Raw genomic sequence first — 12359 nt, forward strand, 5'->3', positions numbered from 1 at the left:
AGCTAGAAAACAACTCTAATTAATATAAATGCTTATTTGAGCCCTGTCTCACATTCATTAATTTTATTTAACAAGTATGGTATATCAGGCACTATTCAAAGCTCTTTACAAATATTAACCCATACAATTCTCTTATCAATCCTACAGATTGTACTTTATTAACCCCATTTGATAGATGATAAAGCTTGCCTAACATTGTATAGCTAATAAGTGTTACTCTAGTCTCACTGATACCCCTGTTCTGTGTTGTCTCTTCAGGTAATGTGACATAGTGTGTGAGCTTCTGACCAGATATGATGCTCAGAACTCTTGGCCAGACCATGGAGTCTCCAAATCACACTAATCTGGACACTTCTCTTTTCTTCCTCCTGGGCATCCCAGGTCTGGAACAGTTCCACCTGTGGCTCTCACTCCCCGTGTGCTGCCTGGGCACTGCTACAATTGTGGGCAACATAACCATCCTGGTTGTTGTTGCCACCGAACCAGCCCTGCACAAGCCTGTCTACCTGTTCCTATGCATGCTCTCCACCATTGACTTGGCTGCCTCCTTTTCCACAGTTCCCAAGCTCCTGGCCATCCTCTGGTGTGGAGCTGGACATATCTCTGCCTCTGCCTGCCTGGCACAGATGTTCTTCATTCATGCCTTCTGCATGATGGAGTCCACCGTGCTGCTGGCCATGGCCTTTGATCGCTATGTGGCCATTTGCTACCCGCTCCGCTATGCCACTATCCTTACTGACACCATCATTGTTCGAATTGGAGTGGTAGCTATGGTGCGGGGCTCCATGCTCATGCTCCCATGTCCCTTCCTCATTGGGCGTTTAAGCTTCTGTCAAAGCCATGTAATCCCACACACATATTGTGAGCACATGGCTGTAGTGAAGCTAGCCTGTGGAGATACTAGGCTTAACCGTGTGTACGGACTGACAGCAGCACTGCTGGTCATTGGGGTTGATCTGTTCTGCATTGGTCTCTCCTACGCCTTTATTGCACGAGCTGTCTTTCGCCTCTCATCTCATGAAGCTCGGTCCAAGGCCCTAGGGACCTGTGGTTCCCATGTCTGTGTCATCCTAATCTCTTATACACCAGCCCTCTTCTCCTTTTTTACTCATCGCTTTGGCCACCATGTTCCACTCCATATTCACATTCTTTTGGCCAATGTCTATCTGCTCTTCCCACCTGCTCTTAATCCTATGGTATATGGAGTTAAGACTAAAGAGATTCGGGAAAAGGTGGTCAAGGTGTTCCAAAAGGGGCAGGGCACTGGGGTCAAGGCATCTGAGCGACCCAGGAATATAGAAGAGACTTAGTCCAAAAGAAAGGAAGCTTTTCAAGATTAAATAATCCTCAGTATTTGAAATGGAAAGAAGTTTTAATAGAGTGATGATGCCCTCCACAGTACCTTCTAGATCAGGGGTGGGCAAACTTTTTGACTCGAGGGCCACAATGGGTTCTTATATCCTCAGTATTTGAAATTGGAAAAAAGTTTTAATAGGGTGATGATGCCCTCCACAGTACCTTTTAGATCATTCCCAAGGTTGAAAAAATTACAGAGGAGATCAAGTTGGTTCAGCATTTTTAACTTCCATCTAAGAAAGCATGACATTGGGAGAGTCTTCCAACCTAGGTTACAAGAGCCTCTGCATAGTCAAAGAAACTTTCCTCAGTTCTTGGCCCTCTCCAAATACAGAGGCATATATTTCTAACCTATATTTTAGGCAATAGCTGCTATTTTGCCATCTACAAGGATCAGAAGATGGGACCATACAGCAAGAGTGAAAGAAATTAGAGCTACAAGAGACCATAAGAAGCCTGAAACAGCAATCAGAAAGAATATATGCACCCTTTTGTTCATAGCAGCATTATTCGTTATTTACAATAGCTAAGAACTGGAAACAGTCCAAGTACTCATCAATAGATGAGTGGGTGAAAAAACTGTGGTACATTTACACAATGGAATACTATGCAGCTGTAAAAAAGAAGGATCTCTTAACCGTTGACACAGCATGGAGGGACCTCGAGAGTATTATGCTAAACACAGTAAGCCAGTCTTTTGTATTATTTGGCATGATGACATTTTACTTCCCAGCTTAACACACATGCAAGAAAAATAGATTAAAACTAAGAGTGGGAGACCAGAGTACACTATTGTTTTTCTAAGACTAATGAAGAGTATACAGAATAAATAAGCCTAATAAATGAGACCTTGTAAACATATACTGAGCTTATACCCCTGTAAGAGACAAGATTCATTCTTCTCAGGAAAATATAACACTTTAACCAGAACATCATATTCTTGTTAATGAGATCACACCATACCATCAACAAGCCTTCTAAAGAGAAATAATATAAGCAAACTCATCCAACACCTTGGTTAAATGACAAGGAGCCAACAAGTCTCAGCAAATTGTCATGCAACTATTGGAATGAAAGAAGGGGATCTCTAATACATAATAGGATTTCATTTTTAGGAAATAATCTGTTAAAAAATGTCATATAAGTTTTATATACATGTTTATTTATTATAATGTTTCTTTTAGAGGGATATGTAAGTATAAGAATATGTTTAAATGAATCAAATTCATCTATAAAATACTTTTATTTAATTCTAGTAACACTGTTTTGGAATTACATAAGTTTAAATGAAAATACCAGTCTATGTTATAATATGTTATGATCATTTTTTGTTAATACACGTATAATAAGTATATATCAATACATTTACATATGTGTGTTTTTAATCAAGATAAAGATATACCAGAAGTTTCCTCTAAGTTGTAGAATTATGAATATTTTTTAGTAACCTTTAAAGGGATTAGCCAAGAAAATATATATACAGAATACATAGACACAGGCAACAGTGTGGTGAGAGCCAGAGGGAAAGAGGAGTGGGGCCCATGTGGAGGTGGGCAGAGTAGGGTAAAATGGGGGTGGCAAAGACTTAACATGGAGTGCTGGGCACAAGATGACTCTGCAGATGATGTTTTATTAAGTTGTACACTTGAAAACTGCATGGTTTTGCAAATCAATGTCATTCCAATAAATTCAATAAAATAAAATCCCTATTATTCCAAATTATTTAATATATGTTGGTATTATTTTTATCTATTTTAAATAGGTAAAAAATTAGAAACAGTTACTTTCTACAATTATTGTTGTCATCATGATTATTTTAAGTTTTACATATTCATCTAATTTTTTCCATCTAATTTTTAAAATAATGTCAAAATACAATAAGCCTAAACTTTTAATGTCTTTCTTTTCTAGCCTAAACTTTTGATGTCTTTCATAACATTCATCATTTTCCTTCCTTGAAAGTAAGCCTTTTAAATCAGGGGTCATATTTACATATTTCCTAGACTATCTTGGAGAGTAGAAAAATCTCAATAAGCATTAATTAAATAGAGAAATGAAACATTACATATATTTTTAAAATAGAAAATGAATCAATGTGTAAATTTACAATATTTCCTATTAAATGCTTTTGATCTATTTTTTCACAGAGCAATGGGAAAAATATAAATTTGTGATAAATATTAAATCCTAGTTTTATTGAAAATAACTGTGCTCATTTTCATTCTTTACCTTCCCATATATACATGCTAACACACAAACATACACTCACATGGGTTTATTCGTTTAAATATGTATCATTATTTGGGCATTAATAGTGGAAAGTTCTCTTTTTCTTCTTCCCATAGAGATTAGCTTGATCCCCACATCAACACCTGTATCTATGATACTTTAAAATATCCCCTGGGACACATAACACCCATTTTCATTTAAAGGCTCAGTTCAATATTAAAGAAAACAAGGAAGTTAGAGGTTGGCAGCTACATATGCACATTTATTCTACAATTGTGATTACTTTGACCAAGATCCTGAACACCTGGACCAGATTGCATTCAACTCACTGTTTTGCTATCCAGAAACTAAGGTATTTAAGGCATACAAAAGAGAGGTTAGTTGCCACATATTTTTTTCAGCAGTAAGATAAAATGGAGAGGGGATTTGAATGTACACCAATTGCTTATTATTTTTTCAGAAATAAATATTTTATTTCATTCACACAATTTGAAGGCAGACATGTTGTGTAAAATTGAGTGTTCCTAGAAAACATGTGCTTTCCAAAATATGGCAATAAATGCAGTCTAATATCATACTGATCATGACTGTCTGTGTTCTTTCTTTATCTAAATAGGAATCTTTATTTCAGTAGCGGAAGAAATCATGACAAGGAGAAATAGGAGCATAGAAAATAGCTCTTGACTATTAGAGCAATCTTCAGATTACTTTTGCTTCTTACCTGTCCCTAACTTATTCCTCAAAATTATAGTGTAGTCTCCCTTGATTATTTTCCGGAGAGACTGACCTATAATTCTAAGGTTGTAAAGCATGAGGAGAGGTCCTTGAAGAGCATGCTTACTAGCATGTTCAGCCTGTGTTTACTTTCTATTTCCAAATCAAATTACCTTTGGAAAATCTGAGCTGTGCTCTCTTGGTGTCACTTTATGCTGTAGAATTTTCCTTATACTCTATCAGATGATGATTTTGATGATTTTAAAATAGTCAATTTTATTAATGAAGGGTAGAATGACCATTTCTTCTGATGGGACACAGAATTTATTTAGGGACACTCAATTGCTTCCTATGATGTTAATTTTTGTAAGCAAGCCAAAATCACTGTTGGTCTGAGAATACACAAAATTTTAATTTTAACTTAATTCAATATGTCACTTTTATGGTAGCATTTTTGTGTCCTGTTTTCAAACATTTGCCTATTCCAAATATCAAAGAGGATGTGTGTTTTGCATTTTACCTTTAACTCAATATTTTTCTAAAATTGTTTTTGTGAATGATATGATTTAGAGAACAAAATATGTTTCTTTTTCTTTCACATATATTCATTGACTCAGTAATACTTATTGAAAATAACATTTTTTTTCTCCACAATCTGCAGTGTTCCCTTTGTCATAAATTAAACGTTTTAATGTATGCATCAATATTTGGTCTCTGGACCCTACATTTCTTGCAAAAGCATTTTTATCCATAGTTAAGAGGATGGGCAATCTGTTTTTTAAGGAAGTCACATAAATTTTCCATATGCTTATTTTAGGAATTGGAAAAATGAGGTTAAGACACATATATTTCATTAAGATACTACTTTTTTTGAACTCCTGATCTTAGATAATTTGAGAGGCCAAAAAACCCTCAAAGATGTTAAGTGAATTAAAAATCAGTAATCAAATTTAGGTGTTCTAACAAATTGGTGGCATTTCCACCACATTATTTGAAAATGCTTTTATGGAAAATCAGATACACCATTTTCTGTTTCTGGTAACTGAAGGAGTATTGGAAAGGTGTTTAATGGAAGCCAATTGGGTTGCTTGGGAAATTTGGTCATGGAGTTCCTTTCATGCTAGTGGGCAGAAAACTTACATAAAATTTCTTGTTGCTGTGCTATCTAAAGGATTATTTGCCTTTCTAATCTGCCTGAATTTCCCATGAATTCTTATTTTGCTACCTGTTGGGCAGAGACTACAATATCTCAGTGTTTTTCCCTTCCCTTTTTTTACCCTCACTGCTGCGGGTGGGAGTGGGGATGGAGGATATTTTCCTTGAGAGTAGAAAGAGGATTCTGACTTCACTGCTTAACACACTTGTTAAGCACCATAGAGTTAATTTATGACCCTGTGGACTCTTGTGAATTATTTATTCTCTATTACCAAGAAATTTTCTATTATTTGGTAATTACAAGATTCTTTATGATCTAGCTCCTGGCCAAATGTTTAGCTTATGACTTTCGCCCACCACACCAGTGAATTCTCACAGACTTGATTGTTTTGATTTTCATATTTTTACATGTTGATTCTTCTCCCTGGAAATCCTTATACAGATGCGTATCCTTACAATTTGTCTTTTTTTCAAAATAAATATCAAACGCTTTTTCTTTAACATAGTCAATAGTCTAGTGCTCACTTAGTGTCTTGCACAAACTTCTGTTTTAGTTCTTGTTACATTTACTGTGATTGTTTGTATATATCTTGATCTCTTCACTAAATTCTGAGCTCCTTAAAAGATAAAAATTTGTGTTTAGTCTTAAATGATGAAAATGTGTCCCCATATTGTCACATAAATATTTCTGAGAAATAAAGAGACTAATAAAAGAATGAGATGCCTTTTCTTCACCCCAAATATTTAGTTAACTTGAAAGTAAGATTTGGTGTAAATGCAGAATTTGGGATTAATTAATTTTTCTTTTGGATGAGAAATAAATTTACTGTGTGGTTAGAAGTAAAAATATAAAATTACATTTCTATTGACTCCCACTAGAACCCAATTAAAATAGTTTCCATTGTTAAAGTTATAAAAATGTAAATCCAAAAGGTCAGAGAGAACAAGTGAAAAAATAATAAAAATTGAAGATGTCAACATATATTAAATTATAAATATTACAGGAGAAACTAGCCTAATTGAAGCAAAATATGTTGATCTTGTTAATAGGATATAGTAATGCCATGCAACTTTTTTGTTTGTATGTTTTTGTATTTGCTACAGACACCAGATGATCTCAGAGAGCAATGCCTGAAGATAAACAAAAAGATTGTTTACAAGACAGAAGGAAAGAAATAATTTGTTACTACTGATAGATTTATTATCTGAAGCAATGTTAGCTGCTTTCAGTTATTATTATACATTTTTTTCTGAATAAAAATATAAAAAGCATTTCTATAAATCCATCAAGATAAGGTATAATGAAAAAGGAGGTCTGAAAAGTGAGAAGATTGCCCTAGGTGATTTGGTTCAGCGGATAGAGCCATCAGCCTGGGGACTGAAGGGTCCCCGGTTCAATTCTGGTCAAGGGCACATGGCCAGGTTGGTGGGCTCAATCCCCAGTGTGGGGCGCACAGGAGGCAGCCAATCAATGATTCTCTCTCATCATTGATGTTTCTATTTCTCTCTCTTCCTCTCTGAAACCAATAAAAATATATATTAAAAAATATAAAGACTCTTTAAACAATAACAATATCATTTTTAAAAAGTGAGAAGACTGAATAAAAAATTTTACTGAATTGTGAAACACCAAGCCCAATAGAAGAATAAATAATTCAATATTTCAAATACTTAAAACAGTACCTTAGTAATCAAAAATAATATCAGCCATTAATTATCAATAAGAATAAAGTTGAAATCATCTGTTGGGTCATTGATAAGGGGATGAAAAAATCTTTTTCAAGGACATATCAATAGAGAGGTGTATACAGTTATTAATAGTTAAATAAGGTATCCTAACAAAGATTCCTTTCTAGAAGTCATAACAGAATTATACTTTGTTGTTGTTGTTAATCCTCACTGGAAGATATTTTTTCCGTTCATTTTTTAGAAACTGTGGAAGGGAGTGGGGAAGGCGAAGAGACAGAGAGAAACATCGATGTTGACCTGACACATTGCTTGGTTGCTTCCCACTAGCGCCCGGACCTGGGCAAGAAATCAAATCTGCAATCACATGCATTCCCTTGACTGGAAATAGAATCCATGAGCCTTTGGTGCACAGGTCACATTATAACCACTGAGATACACTGGCCCGGACCAGAGCTACACTTTAATATAACTATCTGAGGATGAGAAACTCTCCTTTTTAGATTGAAGAAAAATTATTGCCTGTGATGAGAACTTGGATTACCTGATAAAAATTGGTTGAATGAACAGAAGAATTGATCAACAAATGAGCAATAAATAAACAAAAAAGCTACTCTCTGGCACTAAGAAAATATGGTTGTGTGATCATTAAAATGCACTAGAAAATTTTAAAACATGTGGTGAAAGGGATATAGTAACCATAAATTATATTTTCTCTTTTCTTTTTCTTACTCTAGAAAAAAACCCACATAAATTTTAAGCCTAATTGATTATGCTAATGCTGAATAAAACAGACCTGCACCCAGCCTCATTTATTCTTAATGGAATCCCAGGACTTGAAGACATACAAATATGGATTTCCTTCCCATTCTGCTCAATGTATGTTGTGGCTATGGTGGGGAATTGTGGGCTCCTCTACCTCATCCGCTATGAAGACTCACTGCACAAGCCCATGTACTATTTCTTGGCCATGCTTTCCCTTACTGACCTTGTCATGTGCTCTAGTACAATCCCTAAAGCCCTCTGCATCTTTTGGTTTCATCTCAAGAAAATTAGCTTTGATGAATGCCTGGTCCAGATGTTTTTCATCCACACCTTCACAGGAATGGAGTCTGGGGTGCTTATGCTTATGGCCTTGGACCGCTACATAGCCATCTGTTACCCTCTGCGCTATTCAACTATCCTCACCAATCCTGTCATTGCAAAGGTTGGGCTTGTTACTTTCCTGAGAGGGGTATTGCTTATTATTCCTTTTACTTTCCTCACCAAGCGCCTTCCCTACTGCAGAGGCAATATAATATACCACACTTACTGTGACCACATGTCTGTAGCCAAGTTATCCTGTGGCAATGTCAAGATCAATGCCATCTATGGTCTGATGGTTGCCCTTCTGATTGGAGGTTTTGACATCCTATGCATTACAATTTCCTACACCATGATCCTCCGGGCTGTGGTCAGCCTCTCCTCAACAGATGCTCAACAGAAGGCCTTCAGTACATGCACTGCCCACATCTGTGCCATTGTTTTCTCCTACAGTCCAGCTTTCTTTTCCTTCTTTTCCCACCGCTTCGGGGGTCATACAATCCCTCCATCTTGCCACATCATTATGGCCAATATTTATGTGCTCCTACCTCCCACTATGAATCCTGTTGTCTATGGAGTAAAAACCAAGCAGATACGAGATTGTATCATTAGGATCCTTTCAGGTTCTAAAGATATCAAATCTCATAGCATATGGAAAAGATAATTTCCAGGAGAGAAAAGGGCTCCTATTTAGACAGGAGCCGGTAAAATATTTTGAGAAGTACTACTTTGACCATGGAAATGAAGCATGTTGAATGGTGCATTTCTAAATACATCTTGAGAATTTCAACATCACTGGCCAGCCCACCAACCCTCCTGTGAATTATTTTTGTTTCTCACTCCATTGAAATATTAGTCTAATAATTAACTCACATTCCTTGGACAAACTTAATTTATTCATTAATTATTAAAAACTAGAGGCCGGTTCACTAAATTCATGCACAGGTAGAGCCCCTAGGCCTGGCCAGCGATCAGGGCTGATGGGGCCTTCAGCTGCTGGCTGGTGCCTTCCTTCTGGCTGCCAGCCAGGGCCTCCCTTTGTTCCATGTCGCCCCCTGGTGGTCAGTGCACATCATAGCAAGCTCCTGAAGGGATGCTTTGCATATTAGCCTTTTATATATATAGATAAACAAAGTGGAAGGAGATGATTCTGTTTCCAAATAGTGATTATAATTTACAGACTGAGAGACAGTTGTTACTTTCCTCTGGAAAATATTGGCTATATATTTCTAATCAGTATCAAAATACCTTTTTACAATGACTTCTTTCTGAAAGAGAAACAAGCAAGACTCTTATGAAGTTACTAACATAATCAGTTTGAAATCTCTGAGCATCTTACTATTATTAGGCTGAATATGCCTACCCTTTCCTGATCAGGCACATTATTTTCCTGCAAACTAATTTGATATTCAATTTCCTTCAAGAGGGCCTTTGAAAGCATATAATCTGGAGGGTGAGGTAAATAGATCTCTTCACCAAATGTAAAAACTATTATATATATAAAACCATGAGTGGGGACTTGTTTCAAAATTGACTTGTTTAATCTTATCTCCACTTGTGAGTTTAAGTGTCTTTCTAATATGTAAGATTCTTCTAAATTAAATGTCTTTCTAATATGTAAGATTCTTCTAAATTAATAAAAAAGTGAGATATTAAAGGAAATGGCACTTTTACATTAATGTCTTAGGATCTAAACCAATTACATAAGAAGTATAGTATAAACTGAATTTTTATTTGTATCTTTCTCTGTCAAACATAAAATAGCACACATTGTCTCTCCCCAATTCAGTTAGTTATCCTCATTAAATTTTATTTAATTATTTAATTAGTCTTTACTTACTATCTCACATCTTAAATCCTACAAATAACCTCACCCCCTAATATATAATTACTTTCTATGTGTTACCCTATTTCTGTGTTCACCATAAATGCAAAATTTCTAAAGTAAGAGTTGGTTCCTAAACTGATTTCTGTGCATGGAGGACAGGGAGAGATAAAAAGAAGAGGCAGACGATTCAATACTGGTAAGGTAGCATGTTTAGTAAACAGGAGAACTTATATACAAGGCTTGTCTTGGGTGGCTGAAAGACAAATAGATCTCCACACCCTCCCGCCAGAATTTTAAAAGTTACATAGAGGCCTTAACTGGGTTCAGTCACATATACTATTTAGATGGTCTCAAAAAGCACTGCTCTCTCAAGGCTGTGTCCTTGAAAATGGCTCTTGCTCTGGGAATGGTCAACAGAATGTACATTCCAAGGGCTGGGGAGTTGGTGAAGCGTCTTTGATTGCCCAGGTCCAGATCCAGGGTCAACTGGTGGTCATGTTCTCCTGATAACCTCCTTCAGCAATAAGTTGTCAAAAATCTCTCCTTTACTTTTTCAACTTGATGTCACTCTTGTCCTATTTTGTCTTTCTGTGCTCCTGCCCATCACCAAAAATTGCTTTTCCCAATTTCACCAGTGACTTCCATGTTCACAGATTAAATAGGCCCCTTTCTGGATTCATCTAACACTACCTCTCAAGAATATCAACTGCAATTCTATGTTATCCATATCTTGAAACATTTTTGTTTTTTTAACTTCAGATATTTTTATTATTTTTTTTTAAATGTTGCATTTTATTTGATTGATTGATTGATTGATTGATTTTAGAGAGGGCAAGATAGAAACATCCATGATAAGAGAGAACCATGGATTGGCTGCCTCCTGCATGCCCCCTACTTGGGATCAAGCTCGCATGTGCCCTGACCGGGAATCGAACCTGTGACCTCCTGGTTCATAGGTTGATGCTCAACCACTGAGCCACACCGGCCGGGCCACTTCAGATATTTTAAAATGATTTTCTTCACTCCTGCTTAATAGAAACACATACAAAAGGCCAAAAGGTATATGAAATGTTCAACACCACTAATCATCAAGGAAATGAAAATTAAAATCACAATGAGATATCACCTCACATACTGTTACAATGGCAATTATAAAGAAAATTTTATAACACACAAATAGTTGTTGGTGAGAAAGTAGAGACATTGGTGCTCTTGTGCACTGTCAATGGAAATGGAAAATTGTGCAACTACAATGGAAAACAGTATGGATGTTCCTCAAAAAATTAAAAATATAGTTACCAATAATCCCACATCAAGTATTTACCCAAAAGAATTAAAAGCAGGATATCAATGAGATGTATGTATTCATGTTCATTGCAGCCTCATTCACAATATCCAAGATGTAGAAGCAACCTAAATGTCTATGGATGGTTAAATCAGTAAAGAAATGTGGTATATACAAACAGTGGAATGTTACTCAGGCATAAAAGTAAGAAATTATGTCATATGCTACATTATATATGGACCTTGAGGATATCATGCTAAATCAAATAAGCCAGTCACAGAAGGACAAATGCTATATGATTTCACTAATATGAGGTATTTAATGTAATCAAACTCAAAGAAGCAAAAAGTAGAATGGTGGTTACCCTTATCCTATACAATAAAAGCCTAATATGCTAAGTGTCTGATCATCCTGTCGGCTGTTCAACCAATCAAAGGGTAATATGCTAATGATATGCTAAGGTGACTTAACTGTTTGCTATGATGTGCACTAATCACCAGGAGGCAGACACTTCAACCAGTAGGTTAGCTTGCTGCTGGGGTCTGGCCAACTGGGACTGAGCAAGATGGTCCGGACATACTCTGGAGCACTCCTGCAGTCCCTCCCCAGCTGGCCAAACTCCTGCGTCCCTCCCTGGCCCCAATCGTGCACCGGTGGGGTCCCTCTGCCTGGCCTGTACCCTTGTGCAATCCAGGATCCCTTGGGGGATGTCAGAGAGCCAGTTTCAGCCCGATCCCACAGGCCAGGCCAAGGGACCCCACTGGTGCACAAATTCTAGTATATTATAATATACTAGAGGCCCGGTGCACAAAAACTTGTGCACTCGGGGGGCTCCCTCAGCCCGGCCTATGCCCTCTTGCAGTCTGGGACCCCTGGGAGGATGTCCACCTGCTGGCTTAGGCCCGCTCCCTGGGGGATAGGGCCCAAGTTGGCAGTCAGACATCCCTCTGGCAGCCCGGCAGCCCTCAGGGGATGTCCACTTACCAGCAGGGAGCAGGCCTAAGCTGCAGTTGGACATCCTTA

The 12359-nt window shown here is 37.0% G+C and overlaps 2 protein-coding genes across 2 annotated transcripts; both read left to right on the forward strand.

The window, feature by feature from the left end:
* The first annotated feature begins 296 nt into the window (after positions 1-296).
* LOC102240124 (putative olfactory receptor 52P1) lies at positions 297-1310 on the forward strand. Its single transcript, XM_005866590.1, has one exon. It carries the CDS (start codon positions 297-299, stop codon positions 1308-1310), a length of 1014 nt encoding a protein of 337 aa, XP_005866652.1.
* Positions 1311-7912: 6602 nt separating this feature from the next.
* Positions 7913-8887, forward strand: LOC102240431 (olfactory receptor 52N4). Its single transcript, XM_005866591.1, has one exon. The coding sequence runs from the start codon at positions 7913-7915 to the stop codon at positions 8885-8887; it is 975 nt and encodes a 324-aa protein (XP_005866653.1).
* Positions 8888-12359: the final 3472 nt, after the last annotated feature.

Source organism: Myotis brandtii, unplaced genomic scaffold (genome assembly GCF_000412655.1).
Source record: "Myotis brandtii unplaced genomic scaffold, ASM41265v1 scaffold234, whole genome shotgun sequence".
Taxonomy (NCBI): Eukaryota; Metazoa; Chordata; class Mammalia; order Chiroptera; family Vespertilionidae; genus Myotis; species Myotis brandtii.